This window comes from Trichosurus vulpecula, chromosome 4, assembly GCF_011100635.1.
Source record: "Trichosurus vulpecula isolate mTriVul1 chromosome 4, mTriVul1.pri, whole genome shotgun sequence".
Classification (NCBI taxonomy): Eukaryota; Metazoa; Chordata; class Mammalia; order Diprotodontia; family Phalangeridae; genus Trichosurus; species Trichosurus vulpecula.
Window position 1 is genome coordinate 214,144,808 of NC_050576.1, and position 18,550 is coordinate 214,163,357.

At 50.9% G+C, this 18,550-nt stretch overlaps 1 protein-coding gene across 1 annotated transcript in view; it reads left to right on the forward strand.

The window, feature by feature from the left end:
* Positions 1–2,041: 2,041 nt before the first annotated feature.
* FASN (fatty acid synthase) overlaps positions 2,042–18,550 on the forward strand; it is a 53,939-nt gene continuing 37,430 nt past the window's right edge. Inside the window, exons 1-8 of the mRNA XM_036754110.1 lie at positions 2,042–2,283; positions 8,064–8,204; positions 10,099–10,251; positions 12,218–12,391; positions 13,300–13,500; positions 14,443–14,565; positions 16,411–16,526; positions 16,790–16,924. Of these exons, the coding sequence (XP_036610005.1) occupies positions 8,078–8,204; positions 10,099–10,251; positions 12,218–12,391; positions 13,300–13,500; positions 14,443–14,565; positions 16,411–16,526; positions 16,790–16,924 (1,029 nt within the window). The 5' untranslated portion in view covers positions 2,042–2,283; positions 8,064–8,077. The remainder of the gene's footprint in view (positions 2,284–8,063; positions 8,205–10,098; positions 10,252–12,217; positions 12,392–13,299; positions 13,501–14,442; positions 14,566–16,410; positions 16,527–16,789; positions 16,925–18,550) is intronic.

Genomic DNA, 18,550 nt, shown 5'->3' on the forward strand with positions numbered 1-18,550 from the left:
AGAACTGTAGGGTCCTATTTCCAGAAACCAAGCTTTTGAGGACTTGGAGGCTGATGGAACAAAGAACTATGAAGGAGGGATTAGGAAGAAATCTTAATAGTGTCTAAGAAAAAGACCCGGTTTAATTGAGCTCAGGCCACTACTCAATTCTTCTTGCCCCTAAACGTGTACTTTCCCATCTAGTGTTTTTCTATTTAGCAGCTCCTTTCTCCTGGAATACCCCTAAGCCCACCATAATCGTTAAAATCCTCTCCTTCCTCCAAGGCTCGGTTAGCTTCCACGTCGCCTCCCGCTCCTTCTCCGCCAGAAGTAATCCCTGCCTCGTCCCAAGCACATTCTACCTTTACCTATTTCACTAGTATGCTATAGTTACACTTTGTAAACAGCTATCTCCCTGACTATATCGGAAGCACCCAGAGGGCAGGCACTCCATCTTGTACATTTTCTTTCACAAATATAAGATCCCCCGGCTACCAAGGGAGTTAAAAAGTGTCTCTCCCTCCGGTTCTCCCTGGCAGAGATATCTACGAACGTCGAAAATGGCCAGTTTAATGTGCCCAAAGAGCCGAGGTGGCCAAAGCAACCTGTTAAATGGGTTTGCATTTACCCGGCGTCCTACAGAGTGGAGCGGGGAGGGGGGGAAGCACGGAGCCTAACGCTGACTACTCCTGGCTCGCTTCGGGTGCTGTCCAAGACGGCCCCTGGAGCGGGGCAGCAGGACCTCCCTCGGGCCTCAGCTGAAGCCCTGCTGACAGGTGGGCTCGGGCCAAAGGTAGACGAGACAGGAGAGAGAGCGCTGGAGGCGAGACATGGATCCCTCGCGGCAAAATGGGGCCCAGAAGGGTCTCGGGCATGAGAAGTTGGCACGATGCCCGAGGGAGAAGGGGGAGAGATGGGGTCGGGTAGGCCGTGTGCCCTCCTCCGGGGGTCCGGGGGAGGATGGACATGGATGGGGCGCGCCCCGCCCTGGGGCCGAGGGCTAGGGAAGCGTGGAGCCCGCTCAGTCCTGCCCGTGAACTGCAGTAACCCCGGCGGGAGCGCACTAGGCCGGGGTGAACGACCGCACATAAGCCACGGCGGCTTCCTTGCGCGTCCACAGTCGGACGCGGGCCGGCGCCCAGCTCAGCCTACAGCCCCGCGGGCTCGTGCCCGGCTCCCCCACCCACGCAGTCATCTCATCACCCTATCGCCTAGCAACACCTATACAGGCCCCGCCATTGGCCCGGGCCGGCAGGGGCGCGCACACCCCTGGCCTCCAGATTGGCCGAGGCCGAGTGAATGAGCCCAGGTCGCCCCCATCCAGCCCCAGTCACTCTGTTTCTCCTCTAAGCCGCGGCGTGGGAAGCGGCGAGGCTAGGCCGAGGTGCCCCCACGCCATCTGTGCACCCCTTTCTGCCCCACACAAGCACACCCCCTCTTTCCCATTCGCGGCTCCCTCCGGAGGCTATTCGTACACATGGCGCTCCGGGACCTTCCGGTGCCGTCTGCACACATGGCCCGCTTCCCCCACACACACACCCCACCTGGAATCACGCGCGCGGGAGTCCCGGGCTTGGTCTGGAATTGGGGGGGGGCAGATCGGCCTAGGCCGGAGACTGGGCCGAGGGCAAGCGGAGACCACCCCACCCCCACCCCTCCTCGGGCCCAGGAAGAGGGTTTGGGCCACCCGCGACAATTCAGCTATCAGCCAGAAAGCCGCCGGGGGCGTGGGGGTGGGGTAGAGCAGGGAAAGGGGGATACCCGGCGGGGGCGAGGGTGGGGGAGGAGGAGGAGGATGAGCCACCGGGCCCCGCCCCCCGCGCCGGCCCCCGCCCGGGGGGCGCTCCTCCGCCCCTCCCCCGCGCCCCCTCCCCCTCCTCCGTCCAGGGTCCCCTCTCTGGGACTCGCGCCAGCCCCGCGCACTGGGATCACCCCACGGCCGGCTCCGGGAGCTGGGCCCGGCCGCTCATTGGCCTGCGTGAAAGAGCCAAACTGTCAGCCCATGTGGCGTGGCCACGGGAGGATGGCAGCTGTTTAAATAGAGTCGGGAGCTGGAGCTAGAGGGAGACAGAGAGAAAGGAAGCGGCCGCCGCAGCCCGAGCAGCAGCAGCAGCAGCAGCAGCCTCAGCCCCAGCAGCAGCCCCAGCGCAGCAGCAGCAGCAGCTCCACGCAGCCTCCCGCCCCGGGATCCCTCGGCAGGCATCCCTCGCTCCCCGCCGCCGCCAGCATCAGCATCATCCCCGCGGCCGGACCTAGCCGGGCCCAGACCCGCACTCTCGTCACGCAGTCCCTCAGCCGGCCCAGGTAACCGACAGACAAAAAAGAAAAAAAAAGAAACCAACAACGTGCTGCACCCCTCTGCCCCGGGCCGCTGGGAGCCGGGGAGCTGGGATGCAGGAGGGAGGGTGGGGGCCCCTCGGACGCTCCACATCCGAGGTCAAGGCCACCAGCGATCAGAGCGCGGGGCGCCGAAGACCCTCGTGCTCTGGGGCAGGGGCGGGGTTGGAGGGGGGGGTGAACCAACCCGCCCCCCCCCATCAGGCTACCCCAGGGGCCTGGCCTTGCCGGCCCTCGGCCCATCCATCCGTCCATCCAGGACTTAGATCCAAGCCACCTGGTCCTCACCAGGGTAAGAGCAACGTGGGCCGAGTTTAGGCCCTGTCCGGGAAGGGGGGGGGGGTGCCGTAATAACCGGGTGTGCGCTTCCTCATTAAAAGCTCATGCGGTTCTCCTTGCCCTGTAACTACTACCCTGTGGATGCTGAAGGAGGAGCTTACCTGCCTCTAGAGCAGGAGGCTGTGGCTAAGATTCTGTCCAGGCAGGGCTCTCTCTGCTTCTATTAGGAATTTTGGGGAGCCTGTGAAGTGAGGGGGAGACTGGATGTCTGCTTAGCCTTTCATACCTCGCCAGAGCAGCCGGACTCAAAATTATTAACCCCTTTTAAATGCCCCCGCCTGCTTCCCTTACCCCGCCCCCACCCCCACCCTTAGCTGCACTTTAACCTTTGCTATGGTAAAAGCAGTTAGGCATCAAATTCCTGAGTTGACCCTAACCCTCCTTTCCAAAGAGGGTTAAGCTATTGGCAGTCGGTCTTTCAGCTGATCAGGGGCCTGGCCAAGGAACAGAAGGGAATCTGGTTTGAAAATCCACCTCGGTGGCAGGGAATTCTTCCTGCTCTGGAAGGTTGGGGGCAGATGAGCCAGAGTGGGGGATGGGGGAAATGCAATGAGTAGGTGAGGTAATAGCCAAGGAGGGATGGGAATGGAGTGTGCTTGCTGCATTGTGAGGGTTCTACAAACAGCCATTTTGATCTCAGCCCTTAGAGATGGAGTTACACACAGGCTTGGCCGGGGCTACAGCCACAAACAGACCGGAACATTAAAAAGAAACCCTCCGCTCCTCTCTCTTCCTTCAGCCTCCTCCTCACCCCGCACATAATGCAGCCTCTGTGTGTATGGGAGCTCGTGAGGGGGGTACAATCCCCTTCCTGTGAAGAATGCCTCTGGAAACTAAGTTCTCAGCCCCGTCTCTGTTTTTGTGTGTGTGAGAGGCAGAAAACTAGGACAAGCAAAGGGATTTTCTGCGTGTTAGCTATCCAGACCTTGGTCTTGTTGGAGACATTGGTTGCTGTGGGGAAGAATATTCTCCATATTTGGGAGCTCTGCACCCCCCTTACCTATAGTCTCACCCAGCCTGGCCTCTGGAGGTCCTCACGCCAGGGAGGTGGTGGTTACAGTGACTAGAGCATTGGACTAGAAGTCTGATGACCTGGGATCCAGTCTTGACGACTAGGTAACTTTGGACCAGTCATTTCACCACTTCAGGCACCACATTCCTACAAAACCTCAAAGGTTCCTTCTAGCTCTGACAGTCAGACCTGGCTAGGGGAGGAAATGACTTTTCTCCTCAACTTGGGGAGTGGCTTTGCAGACAAGCTGCCTGTAGCACCCTTACTAAAGCCCTCTAGAAGAGAACGCAAATAGAGAACAGAACAGGGAGTGCCAAGGGAGGTGGGCAGCTTGGAGAAGGGCAGAAGAATTGCAACTACAGGACCTTGGAGGGCCTTTTGTGTATCTTTGAGTGTATTTACTGAGGATTTCAACACTGGGTTAAAACTGAGGCCACTGAAGCTTCCAGAGTGCAAAAGTAAGCAAGACTACCCTACCTCTTCTCTTGAGCCCCTTTCCTTCAGAAGCCCCAGCCCAGGCTAAGTGCTGATCGTCACCTCTCCAGCATGGGAGAGGGAAAGACGGATCACCCAGTTAGGAGGCACAGAGAGTGTGTGGAGAAAGGTGGACCCACAGCAAATAGCTTTGGAAATCTGTTCCTGGGAAGCTCAGCCTTGGAGGGGCCCAGCCAACTCAGCCAAGCATTTCCTCCCAACCAGAACTCCATGTGCATAGCAAGTAGGTAGAGAACAGAGGAACTGATTTCTGGAACAAGGCAAGCTGGTGCCTGGGAGTTCCACACCAGTCATATGGAGTGGATAAAAGGCTCCTTATTCCACAAGAGAGAGAAAGAGCTTTGAGCAAGAGGGAAAACTGCCCCCCAGTAGATCCTACCTGCCCCCGGTCATAAGGAGAGAGAACTGGAGAAATAGGAGGGTTTTCTCACTTTGCTTAGAGAAGCTAGAGGACAGATTCCTCTTACAGGAAAGGGACTCCGTGCTATCTAATCATTACCTCTGCCAGGCTCCAGAGGGCTGGTAGAAAACAATTCACCTGTGCCATCAATTGCTCAAGTTGTGAGAGCATAGCTGCCCCTGGTCTTATCCTTGCTACCCAGGGTTCCGATCCCATGCCCCTCTATTCTCTTCACTGCCTAGAACAAGGGTTCTTAACCTGGGGTCCATGATCTTGCTTTAAAAAAAATTTTTCTTAACTGTATTTCTGTGTAATCAGTCTCCTTTGTAATCCTACGTATCATATCTTATTTTATACAACTAAAAAGGTCATGAACCCCTGGCCTAGAGAGTTCCTGGAACTCTCCACAAAATTACCTGGGATGGAAGGGTGTTCTCTACCGTCTCTGTGAGCTTAGTCCGAGTATCGTGACAGCAGTGGGCAGAAACAGCCTGGCCAATGGAAATGTAGCCACTTCTTCCCCTCCTTCAGACCCCCGTACTTCATACCCTACCCTAAGAGGTGAAAGAGGCCCGGAGATAGATCCCTAGGAAAGCTTCACTGGAGAATGGAATTGTAGCAAGACAGACACATTGATCCCTTCCTGGCTTTCTGAGGTGCATGTGTGCCAATTATAGATCAGATTAGAAATGGCACTGTGGCTCTTCCCTCCCTTGATGCCCTAAGCCCCCTAAGGGCTGTTTCTCCCCTCAAGGCTTAGAAATTTGGTTACAATTCTGCCTCTAGGACCAGCAACCTCCAATCACTGAATTGCTGGAATGCTGAAATTATCTCCTTAAAGGAAGATAAGGAACCTGGCAAGTGACCTTCTGTTTCTTTTGAATAATAAAGGAAACCCAGGTACCCATCCCATCCCCCTGCAAGGTAGATATTCGAATGAAAAGAGATGAGTAGTTCTTTAGACATATCATACTTGAGGACCCTGGTCTGGGACTTCAGTCAACAAATATCTGCCACTGTGCTAAGGTCCGCCACCTCTGACCTCCTTTATCATTTATTGCCTGTTCCATTCACACACAGTGTGTCCAATGCTGCTATCTATCATCACTGATATTTTTTTATGTGTCTGTGCCCTATCTTGTCCAGCTAGACTATCAATTCCTTGAGGAATTGATCTTGGGGAATCCTCTTAACTCTTTTCTGTTATCTCCCACACTGCCTTGTATATCGTAGATAAATGAATTGTGGGACCACAGAATTGAGAACCAGAAGGGCCCTGAGAGGCCAGATAATCTCAGCTGTCATTTTACAGGTGAGAAACTGAGGCCCACAGAGAATGGAGCAAGCAACTTTCCTACGATAGCTAAGTGATATTGAAAGGGGCTAGGGGTTCAAACCCAGGCCCTCTGACTCCCAAATTTACTGCTTGCTTTACTGCTTGCGGCTTGTACCCTGCCCTCCATTGTTTACTGATAAATCTGTTGATAATGAAAGAACCTCCCATCTCTGGCTGGCCTGGGGAGACCAGAACCAAGAGAGTCACTTTGGCTCAGGGGCAGCCGGTGGAAAGCAATCTAGTCGTCAGCATCAACTACCCTTTTCCTCCAGAGCCCCAGCAGTTAGCCAAAAGTCAGTGAGTTCAAACTGAGGGAAAGTGACCAAGCCCTATCCCATGCCCTCCTTGCCCTCCTGGCAGAGGAAGAAGAAAGGGTAGCTATGCTTTACAGTCTGGAATGCAAGGCTCCCTCCAGAAGACTGAAATCTGGCCTAGTAGAATGAGCCTTAAATTCAGAGTCAAAGCTTGGCCTCTTGTTCTATCTGTGGGACCTCAGGCAAATATTTTCCTCATCTATAAAATGAAGGGGTTGGGTTAAATGGCCTTCTGAGGTCCCTTGCAGCCTATGACCTGGGTTGGATTCCCCGCTCTATTTCTTAATAAGACAGTTGACTGCATCATCACTTTCCTCATCTGTAAAAACCTAAATGTTTGGACCAGGTAGTGTTCTAGTTTCTGCATCAATGATCTGGGTCTGGAAGCCTCAGGAGCCACTGGGGAGATGGAGCCCGTGAGCTTCCTGCCTCTCAGCTAGGGAACTGGGAGGGGATCAGAGAAAGACCAACATTAGGGATGACTCCCCATCCTACCTCACAGCAAGGGCTAAGGAAAAGGGGAGGCAACCAGCAATGCTGTTATTTCTCCTTAGAGTTTCCCTGGGATTCTGGAGCCATGCTACCTCCCCAAGTCCCTGCTCAACTCAGCTCCTCCCCCCAAAAGCAAAGAGATTTCTGTCGATTTTCCTAGGTCTCCCTGCTCTGTTGTTCTGGCTTTTTGCCATCATACCCTCCTAATGTTCTCTCTTCATCTATTCAGACTTTCTCTCATCTTACTCACTACCTTGATTGTCTCCAGGTCTCAACTTTCTCTCCAGTATTTGACTTCTGTGTCCACCTCCCTACAGCTTTCTCCCCCTGCCCCATAGTCCCACCATGATTCGGACTTTCCCCACATTTCCAGCATCCCTTATAGCCCTCTATCTCCAAACTACCTCTGTTTTTCTCGTGGATTAAGTTTTACTTTAAAAAATTTTTTTTCCAAGTCAACCAGCATTTATTAAGTACCCATCTGACAAGGTACCATGCTAACCACTGGGGATGCAAAAAAAGGCAAAAACCAATCCCTGTTCTCAAGGAGCTCACAGTCTAATGCAAATAACTATGTACAAACAATGAAAGAGGATAAATGGAAGCTATCTCAGAGGGAAGGCACTAAGATTAAGAAGGACTGGGAAAGACTTCTTGCAAAAAGTTGGGCTTTAGTTGAGACTTGAAACTAAAGACCCTGAAGATGAGGAGGGAGAGGGTTCCAGGCCTGGGGGGCAGCCACTAAAAATGCCCAGAAATTGGAGATTGGGTGCCTGGCAGCAAAGAAGCCAGTGTCACTAGATTGCTGCCCATGGGGGAGAGTAAAGTACAAGAAGATTGGGAAGGAAGGAAGGAAGGGCCAGGCTGTTAAAACTAGAGTCTTTTATCTTTGATCGGAAAGTAATCACTTTTTCTTTACACTTTTTTTCTGTTTGATGGGCAAACAACTCTTTACATCTGTGTTAGAGGAAGTTTGGGGCAGTCTGGAGTAATTTTATCTCCTTTCTCTGGGTTAGAAGGGTCTCTTATCACGATGACCTTTTTCTCTCCTTGATTCTGCCCATTTCTGAACTTGTTCATTCGGCACTCCCAATAAGTGTAGCCCTCTCCCCCCAGGCAATGCAGCAGCCTGCTGAGGCCCAGGTCCGGAGGCTGAGCTTGTGACTGGTTTCTCCAGCAGAGAGGAGCGCCCTCTTGGTGTCTTCAGAGAGGTCTCCCTTGGATCAGCCAGTAGAAGATAAGGGGAGGTGGTAGGCGGGAACTGTATATAACCAGTTCTTCAACTTGCTTTTTTCCCTTCATGTGCTGGGACTCCATCCATAGTTTTCGGCTTTTCACTTCCCCCTCCTTACCCTACAGAGAAGAGCTGAAAAATGGAGGAAGTGGTGATTGCAGGAATGGCGGGAAAATTACCCGAGTCAGAAAATCTTCAGGAGTTCTGGGATAACTTGATCGGAGGCGTGGACATGGTCACAGATGATGACAGACGGTGGAAAGCAGGTGAGTGCTTGCAGGAGCCTGGGCCTTGTGAGCAAGGAGGAGAAAGTGACTTGGGCTAGTGAGGGAAAAGCTTTGGACTGGAAATAGGAATTGCTGGATTCTGCCTGGCTCCTTCTAATTAGCCATGTGACTTTAGGCCAGTCATTTCTCCTCTCTCTGGGGCTATCTTTCTTCATCTGTAAAATGTGGTTGAACTAGAACAGGAGTTCTTAACCCGGGGTCAGTGAATTTAGGGGTTTTTTTGTTTGTTTTTAAACATCAATAACTGTCAATGTAATCGACTTCTTTTATAATCCTATGTATTTTATCTTATGCATTTTAAAACATTCTGAAAATTGTCTTTATGTGTAACTGCTAGAAGTAAATAACTACTAAATTAGAAAAGAAAACAAATACCTTCTGAGAAGGGGCCCATGGGCTTGAGCAGCCTGCCGGAGGAGTCCATGGAACAAAAAACGTTAAGAACCCCTGCACCAGTTGCTCTCTGGCCTCTCCCTCCACCCCCTCTTTCCTTTCTGCTGTGACATGATCTCTCCTGAACTGGCATCTCTTTCAACCTAGAGGTCTTTGGTGGTTGTCGGTCTGTCCTGCTTCCTGACAACATTTTCCAACAGTCTTGGCAAGATAGTAGGTCTCCCCTTTTCCCAAAGATCCCTTTTGGTCATTCTGCTTCCTCTCCTATAAAGTGAGTGGTCTGAACTAAGTGATCTCTTAGGCCCATGCCAGCTTTCCGCTTCTGTGACTGTTCTCCCCAGATTCCTCAGTCTTCGCTGGAGGGAATCTCATCTTCCTCTTCCTCTTCCCCGCCCCCCCAACATTGAGATGTTTATCACCTAATGGGTTTGCATAGTAATTTCCAGGAATGTTCTCTCTTTCCCTTAAGTGCACACCAGAACTAGTCCTGAAGGGCTGAGTTGACAATAGCTGGCAGGCTATATATCCTTATTGTTTCGCTGCCGTGCCAACCTCCTCTGGCCAGCTTGCCTCCCCTTGGGAGAAGTAGGAGGTGCTTTGTTTAAATTAGGACCACACAAGGTGGGTTAATTCCTCACAGTTGGTCCAGAAAACCTATTTCTAGGATGTGGTACAGGGAAAGAAAAACTCCTGTTGGAGTCTAGGGAGGGAAAGTTAATGAAATGTATTTGGGAGATGTCTCCAGGCCTTCCCTACTTGGCTTTCCTAACCCAGCAGAGTACATGGAGGCTGCTGCCACCTTTATTCCCTCCCCTCAGTCACACAGCCTGTCAGATAAACACCCAGTCTGAACCCCCTTCACGCCCAGCTTGGTTCTCTGGAGCTGTCCTACCTGACAGGCAGGATATGACTCACCTAGAGCCAGTCCGCAGGGCTCTGCCAACATCAGCCTGAGCCAGGCCGGGCCAGGCCAGACTGGGCCAAGGGGCTTCACAGCTTAGAGATGGGGTGCAGAATGCTGATGTGGCTCCTATGTTCCCCCCAGCCTAGCCCACTGTAGTGTTGCTGTGCCAGAGCCAGGAGTCCTAATGGGACTGACTCTTTTGTGATAGTGAGAGGGAGTGAGGGGACCCAGGCTGACTACACAGAAGATTTAGTGCTGCCTAGACCACCCTGGTTCTCTGCCTCTTCGCCCTGGCTGGCCGACTCTCCCCCATGAAGCTTTCTCTTCTCTCTGTGATCACTGACTTCTCTGAATTCCTTTTAGCTTAGCTGAGACACCTGTTGGAATTGTACTTTTTTAATCTGCATATCTACTCTGACCTCTTTGAGAGTAAGGAGTGTCACGGGTCTCAGGGTGGCTGATCAATAATTCTTGGCTGAAGAGATAGAAGAAGAAGAAGAAAGCTACCCAGAGAGGAGAAATTGCCAGCTGTCTTGGGGCCAGACCCCTGGGAATGTTGACTGTGTTTCCTTACAGGGCTCTATGGACTGCCCAAGAGGTCAGGCAAACTAAAGGACCTATCCAAGTTTGATGCTTCCTTCTTTGGGGTCCACCCCAAACAGGCTCACACAATGGACCCCCAACTCCGCTTACTCCTAGAAGTGACCTATGAAGCCATCGTGGATGGAGGTAAGCCGACTGCGCTGGTCAGTTAGGCTTGTGGGGGGAGGGGAATCACTCAGCCCTGTTCAGGAACAGGGTCTCTCAGTTGTCCCAAATGGCTCAGAATGGAGCTCCTTTGACTAGCCCAAGGGCTCCATTCCTCTCAAATGCAGGACTTTTCTGGTGGGAGGAGTACTATAGATATTCGTTGTCTTCATTCGAAATCACTCCTTATTTCCTAGTCATAGACTCAGCATACAACTGATTGCATGTGGCTACTAATTTGGAAACAGGGGACCAGCTTCAAATCTTACCTTTGCCACTTACCACCTGTGTTACCTAGGGTCAAGTCACTTAGATCGCTAGGGCCTCAGCTTCTTCGTCTGTAAAATTAAGGTATTGGACAATGTACTCTGAGATCTTTTCTAGCCTTAAATCTGTAATCTAGTTGGCAAAAGCTGTGCCATCGAATACTGCCCCCTTACTTGAGAATGAATTGATGATGTAACAATTACAGGCTTGAAATCAGAAGGACGCTTCCCAGCTGAGTAACCCCAAGTGACTTACTTAACCTCTCTCAGCCTCTATTTCCTCATCTGAAGAACAAGGAGGCAGAACCTAACTGCCTGTAAAAGCCCGTCTTGCTCTCTATGGGTAGGGGACCCTGGGGAATTAGGAACCTCCTAACATTTGGGAACATCTTTGGATACTCTTAGACAATTTTTGACATGGAGTAAGTGGTCACAGTGCAAAAGGGAGGGCCACTGGTTTGTGTCCATATGTGTGGTGGACTGTTGTCCAGCAGTCACTTGATGGCCTAGCCCAGGGGTGGGGAACCTGTGGCTTGAGGCCACATGTGGCCCTCTAGGTCCTCAAGTGTGACCCTTTGATGCAGAATTGCGAAGTTTGGATTCCGTCAAAGGGCCGCACTTGAGGACCTAGAGGGCCACAGGTTCACCCCACCCCCAGCCACTGTTTTCTGTTCAGTGTAAGTCAAAACACAGGAACCCTCTTTTATGTATGAACTGTTATTCAGGGAAGAGATAATCATTTAATCTGACACAATGGTACAAGTTGTACCTTAATTGGGATGTTTACAGTGAATGCTAACTAGGCCATTATCTGGACCATTTGCATATGTGTCACAGCAGTTTTGGGGCTGGAATGGGGAGGAGATGTGCTCCTAGCTGTGAACTCACTGGTGAGCCTCATCTGGTGAGGAAGAGAAAACTTCCCAAGGGTTTTTCCCTGTAGCTTCAGCCCCAGAAGTGCTCAGTGTCCTCTCTTCTTTGCCACCCTAAACACTTGACTTTTGTCTCCTTGGGCTGTCATATCTCAGCCAGCCAGGCCGCTAACACTCGGGTGATCATTTGGTCAGTGAGGCATTTAATCTGCTTCCAGCCGAATACCTGGGGACAAGTGAATTCTTGGGGAGAGAGAATCCCCCACATCAATACATCTCTCTGTTCTCCCAGTGCCCACAGCTCAAATTCATCTTTAAGACTGATGCTCGAAACAGTTGCCAATTTGCCCTTTGTCCCTCCTTGGTGCTGAATTCTGTAGGTTTGAATCCTAGGTCTTATGCAGATAGAGAAGTGTGAACCTGTCTTCCCTCTAGCCCTCCTCTTCTCCTCATAGCCTGATAATTCCCAATATTCTCCTAGGTTTCTGAAGAGGAAAAAAAATCCCTAGACTCTTTCCAAGCCATTTCACATTTACTTCCTCCCCTCTACCCATCCCTGCTGTCTTAGTAGGAAGGTTTATTGCCCCTGTGGTTTTTCAAAGCCCAGGTTAGGCTGGGGAAAATCACAATTTCAGTTAAATTCTGCCATAGGACTAGAGGGGCTCTAGCCAAAAGTAAGGGCCCTCCAAGGTAAAGGGTAGAAAACTTTCCCTGATACCAAGGCAACTTCCTGTCCACCTGGCTTCTAGGACAGAAGGCAGCCTCTGAATATACAGGCCTCAGACACTGAATGTGTTGCTCCCCTGGCAGGCATCAATCCAGCTACCCTCCGAGGAACCAGCACCGGTGTATGGGTGGGTGTGAGTGGATCAGAGACCTCAGAGGCCCTGAGCAGAGACCCGGAGACGCTCTTGGGCTACAGCATGGTTGGCTGCCAGCGGGCCATGATGGCTAACAGACTATCCTACTTCTTTGACCTAAAAGGTGGGTAAGGGGATTGGGAAGACTGACCCAAAAGGACAAACATAGATTCTCTGTGCCTTCTAGCCACCCCCTCCCCACACACACACACTCTGGACCTCTATCTTCCCAGTAATAGAGTAGAGAAGAGAAAAATGCCTCTTTTCTTCTTTTCCCTTTCCTAGAGAAGATAATGGGCAGGTAGGTGGTACAGTAGATAGAGCGCTGGGCCTGGAGTCCGGCTTCAGACGCTGACAAGCTGTGTGATCCTGGGTGTTTCACTTAGCCCTGTTTGCCTCAGTTTCCTCATGTGTAAAATGAGCTGGAGAAGGAAATGACAAACCACTCCAGTATCTCGGCCAAGAAAACCCCAAATGGGGTCACAGAGAATCGGATATGACTGAAAAATGCCTGAACAAAAGCACGGTGGTGAGAGAGGTGTAGTAGAAAATGCACAGGATTGGGGTCAGAGGCCCTGACTCTGGTCCTCACTGCTGGTATCATTTTGAGCTAGGCGTCACTTGGCTTATCTGTAAAAGGAAGAGGTAGCACTAGGGACCCTCCAGAGTCCTATCCAGTTTCAGATCTATGATCCTGTGAATGGCTTATTGGGAAGCCCCTTGGGTTCTTCTGAGGTCCTTAAGGTCCTTCTAAGGCCTTAAATTCTAGGGTTCTCTGGGGTTAAAAGTATATCAGTAATTTATGTGATGCTGCTGATAATGGACCCTGTGGGCCCTGGGCAGGGTTGGGCTGCAGAGAGAATGTCCACAGTCTAGCCCCTGCTTAGACGTAGATCTTTATGGAGGGCCCTGAGGGCCTTAGACCGCTGTGCTGTCCAGCCGTCTCCTCCTCAGCCACGCTGGAGACAAGGAGACTTCCTAGCTCTCTGCTTCCCCACTGCCTGATGCCATCATTTGTGCTCTGGTTTGCAGGACCAAGTATTGCCCTAGACACTGCATGTTCCTCCAGCCTTGTGGCTATGCAGAGTGCATTCCAGGCTATCAGTTCCGGGGAATGTTGTGCTGCCATCGTAGGGGGCATCAACGTCCTGCTCAAGCCCAACACCTCGGTCCAGTTCATGAAGCTGGGCATGCTCAGTCCTGAGGGCGCCTGCAAGGCCTACGATGCTTCAGGTAATGGGGGGGGCCCTTACCTCTGCGTCAGAAGCCTTCCACAGGGAATGAGAGAAGGGGAGGGAGCAGGATAGAAGGAACAGCAATAATGAACAAGTATGTTCTACCCGAGCTAGCCTCACCTTCTAATGATGCCCTTAAGAAGAGGCAGTATGGTATATAGTGAGTGGAAAGTCCCCTGGATGTGCAACATGGAGAGACCTGTGTTCAGATTCTGCCACTGACTAGCTACGTGGCCCGGGTCAGGTCACTTCTTTTTAAAATGGAGAGAAAAAACCCACCTCACAGCGTTGTGGCAACGATCAAATGAGATGATAAATGCAGGGGACTTCATAGACCCTGAGACAGCCCAGGGACGTCTGCTCTTGGCAGGGCACTATAATGAAGGAGGCCAGAGCCCTAGTGGCTGCCTCTGATCTGCCACCAACTTTCTGTGATAGGCCTCAGATTCGTCATCTGTCAAATGAGAGGATTAGATTAGAATATCTCGGAGGGCCCATGAGAAGTCTCCCATCGTTGATTTCAAGAAGCCTGACCCCGTAAAAGTCTGGCTAGTGATGCAGCTTCACGGGGGCAGTTCAACATGGGCTACCACCAAGGCTCTCTGAGCCTCAGTTTCCCCAATTCTTTAAGATGAGAGAGTTGGACCAAATGCTCTGCAAGGCCTCTTCCTGCTCTAGCATTTGGAATGCTGTGACTTTGACCCTCGGCTCCTTCCTCCCAGACTTTACACTTAGCCTGGTCCAGCTATTCAGAGGCTGTATTTTTACTAAGACGTCTACGGGAGCCATAGGAGCGACATCTGTTTCTTGGATGCGGAAAATGACACTGAGCCATGTCCTCGAGAGGGCAGGCAGGGTAGGAGCCTAAAACTAGTCTTTGCCTCAGTTTATGATGAAGGATGAGTGTGTAGTCCTGAGAGGATCTTGTCTCTGCCCTCAGGGAACGGGTACTGCCGGGCTGAGGCTGTGGTGGCTGTCCTGATGATGAAGAAGTCCATGGCTAAGAGGGTCTACGCCACAATACTGAATGCAAGCACCAACACAGATGGCTACAAGGAGCAAGGTAGGTCGTGGGGTCAGGGACTGGGTTACTGGGGTCACCAGGGAGAGCTAGCAACAGCAGATGGCCTGGGTGCTATTATTCGGACCTTGTTCTGCCCTCATACTACAGCCTCTTGGCAAGGTGGGTCGTGAGGTCAGGGGTTGGGTTGCCAGGATCACCGGGGAGAGCTAGCAACAGCAGATGGCCTGGGTGCTGTTATTCGGGCCTTGTTCTGCCCACCTACTACAGCCTCTTGGGAGGCCTCAACTAGCGCCATGGGAGGCCACACCAGTCACCCGATCAGCACATACTCCGTGCTAGGGGCTGGGGATACAAAGACAATCCTTGCCTTTTGAGGAGTTTAAAACCTAGCCAAGGGAGATAATACACAGAAATGTAGGTATGTGCAAGAAAAACAAATGATCATTTATTGGGAGGAGAAGGGGCCTGCACTTTCAGCTCTGGAAATCTGGAAAGATTGCATAAAGACGGTGGCATTTGAGTTGAATTTTCTAAGAAAGTAAGGATTCTAAAAGGCAGAGGTGATGAATGTACTCCAGGCGTGGGGGACAGCTCATGCAAAGGTGTGGAGCTGGGAGATAGAATACCAGGTTAGAGGAATGATGTGCATGAAGGGGAATAATGTGTAATGAGTCAAGAAAGGAGGAAATGGCCAGGTTGTGAAGGGCTTTAAATACCAAAAAGAGCAGCAGGTTATATTGGATCCTAGAGGTAATAGGAAGCCATAGGGAGCCTCTGGAATTTACAGAGCAGGCTGTGGTCAGACCTAGAAAAGTCACTTTAGCCGCTGATTGGAGTAGAGCTGATTAGAGAGCCGTCATCTGATGAGAGTCTGAACAGTTATCAGTATATCATGCAAGCAGAAAGGAGGGGGTGACCTGTCTGTGATGCCTTGGAGTTGTCCATGGGAAGATCTGGCACCTGAGTGGGTATGCGGAAGAGGTGAGTGCAGAGATCAAAGGCTGACACCAGTGTGGCAAAATCATGTGAGTAGAAAGACATAGAAAGGGGAGTCCGAAAGGGGGTGAGTTTGGAAAGATAATGAGTTCTGTTTGGGGCATAGTTTGAGATGCCAGTGGGTCTTCTTGTTTGAAGTGTCCACTGAGCAGTTGGTGGTAAGGGACTGGATCTAGGAGACGTGAATAGAGATGATGATTGAGCTCATGGGAGCTGATGAGGTCACCAACTGAGAGAATAGAGAGAGGAAAGAGACCAGGCCCCAAGACAGAGCTTTGGGATACATTCACAATTAGAGGGGATTGTTGGAGGATTCGCGGATGGCAGGCCTGTACAACCAGTGGCCCGAGAAAAACGTAGAGAATGTAAATGCAGTCCTGCCGCAAGCAGTCTGCGGGCCGTGTGTTGTGCAGGCCTGATGGATGGTATCTAGCAAAAGAGACTGGCAGTCAGACAGGTAGAAGGAGAAGTAGGAAAGAGCAGTGTCACAAAAATTCAGGGAGAACAGTGTCCAGGAGAAAGTGGTTCATGTTGTCAAGTACTGTGGATAGGTTTAAGAAACTGGAGATCTGAAAATAGGCCATCATTAATTTGGCAATTAAGAGATTATCGGTAACTTTGGGGAGAGCTACATCCTTGGAAAGTCCATGGCATCTGGAGGTCCCAGGTTAGGAGAAATTGACAAAGAGATTATACCCAAGTGCCGGTTTACCTGCATTGCTTGGCTGGCCTTTAGGGAAGAAAGGTGCTTGGTTTGGCAGGGGGAACACCAGAGCTTTGCATGGCAGCAAAGGGGCAGCACCATCTGAAAGGTCTCGTGGGGATGAAGCCACGAGTGGGCAAAGTTCATATGGCCACCAGAGCTTTGAAAATGCCATTTTCTTACAGGTGTGACTTTCCCCTCTGGAGAGGTACAGGAACAGCTAATGAGATCTTTGTACAAGGATTCTGGAGTCTCCCCTGAATCACTGGAATACATTGAAACCCATGGCACTGGTACCAAGGTGAAATCGTGGTTTCTCCATCCACCCCCCTCTTCTTCCTATACCTACTCACTCCATCTCAGCCAGGATTTTGCTGATGTTTTCCTAGCCTTTAGAAAATACCTCTCCACACTTAATAGCTGTGTGACCTTGGGCAAGTCACTTAACCCCAATTGCTCTGCCTTCCCCCCTCCAAAAGAAAAAAAAAAATAAAAGAAAGAAAATAGCTCTCAAGGTGAGCTAGGCCAAGGTACTCATGGTCTGTCTCTCTTCTGTATCCCCAGGTTGGGGATCCTCAAGAATTGAACGGCATCGTCCGGGCTTTGTGCCATTCTCGTCGTGAGCCACTGCTAATAGGATCCACAAAATCAAATATGGGTCATCCAGAGCCTGCCTCAGGGCTGGCGGCCCTATCCAAGGTAATCAATAGAGAAAGCTGCATGGTCCTGCCCAGACTAGCTTGTCAGGATAACATCTCTCTTCTACAAGTAGAAGAAGGAGCCGTTGTCCCCCCAAGCTTTGGGTGGGGTGGAGTTGGGGTTAAGAAAGTTGACTCATGCGAGATACATTTTCTCAGTATGCCTTCTTGGAAAAGTTACTGGGGAAAATGGTCACCTGGCCTAAGGGGGAGTTATGTATCTTCCATGGTGTCAGTGAATGTGGCAATTACCCTTTCCCAACTTCAGCCTGCAGAGTGGTCTTTCCACTTAGGAGTCCCCTTAAATTTTGCTGCTGCTAGAAGTAATTGGATTTAATCAGGAAGCAGGAATGGGAAAGAATATATAATAGGAATTGTGGAAACAAAGGTGGGGGAAGCTCTAAGCTCTGAATCAGAAGACTTTACCCTGAATTCCCTGTGGGCCTTAACAGGAAAGAGGCATACTAGGTATTTACTAAAGTTCCTTCCAGCTATAAAATTCTGGGATTCAATCCATTTCCATTTCCTCTTCTATAAAATGAAGGGGTTGGACAAGAGAACCTCTAAGATCTCTTCTAGCTCCAGTGTTCTTTGATTCTTTGACTAGTTAATTAGTGAGCCTCCTGGGACTTGGCCCCAGAATGGGATTGCTACCTCTGCCTGGCTTGGCTGGTTTGACTGGGTGTGGCTGATTGGTTGGGCTTGACTCTGGGGGAGGAGGTGGCCATGGGCTGGCTTGATGATTGGTCACCTGCTGCCCTGTGTAGGAGGTCAATAACCTGGATAAGCACCTTGTCTTCCCTGAAGCCTTCTGCTCACCAACCCTCCTCCCCCAGTCTTATGTTGCTATTTCTTATCTGCCCTCCCATCTCCAACCTGAATTCTGATATCCATTCTGAGGCTACACCAGAGTCACTGCTTATACTCCTGGGGATGGTGTCATGTAGAGGGGGCCTTAGTACAGGAAAGAGGGGATGGGGGAGGCAGAACTGGAAACCCACATTCCCTGAATCAGTCAATTCAATCAAATGGACAGGCAGTTATTAGGGGATAACTATGTGACAAGCACCATGACAATCGCAGGGGATACAAAAACAAGAGTGCTGTCTCTTCCCTCAGGAAGCTAATATTCCGGTGGAGCAGATAGTGTGCCCATGTGCAGGAATACGAAGGAAATACACGGTAGCTTTAGTGGGGAAGGCAGCCACTGTTGGGAGGACCAGGGAAGGCAGCCCTTGAACTGGGTCTTGAAGAAACCCAAGAATTCGTGGTTGTGAGATAAGAAGGCACTCCAGGAAAAGGGGGATAGCCAGTGCAGATGCACAGACTGGAGACTATATCTCAGGAACTTTGAGAAGGCCAGCATGGCTAGAGGGCTTAATGTGTAGCAAGATTGGGAAGGTAAGATGGGCCAGAAGAGCTTTAAAAGCCAAACAAAGGGCAACAGTAGGTCAAAGGTGCGGGTTACATTTTGTTCTAGAGGTAATAGGGCACTACTGGAATTCATTGTAGGACAGTGACATCATCGGTCCTGTGATTTAGGAATCTTCACCTTGTCAACTGTGTGGAGGATGGATTGGAATAAGGAGACAGCTGAGACAGGAAGGCCCATTAGGAGGATATTGCA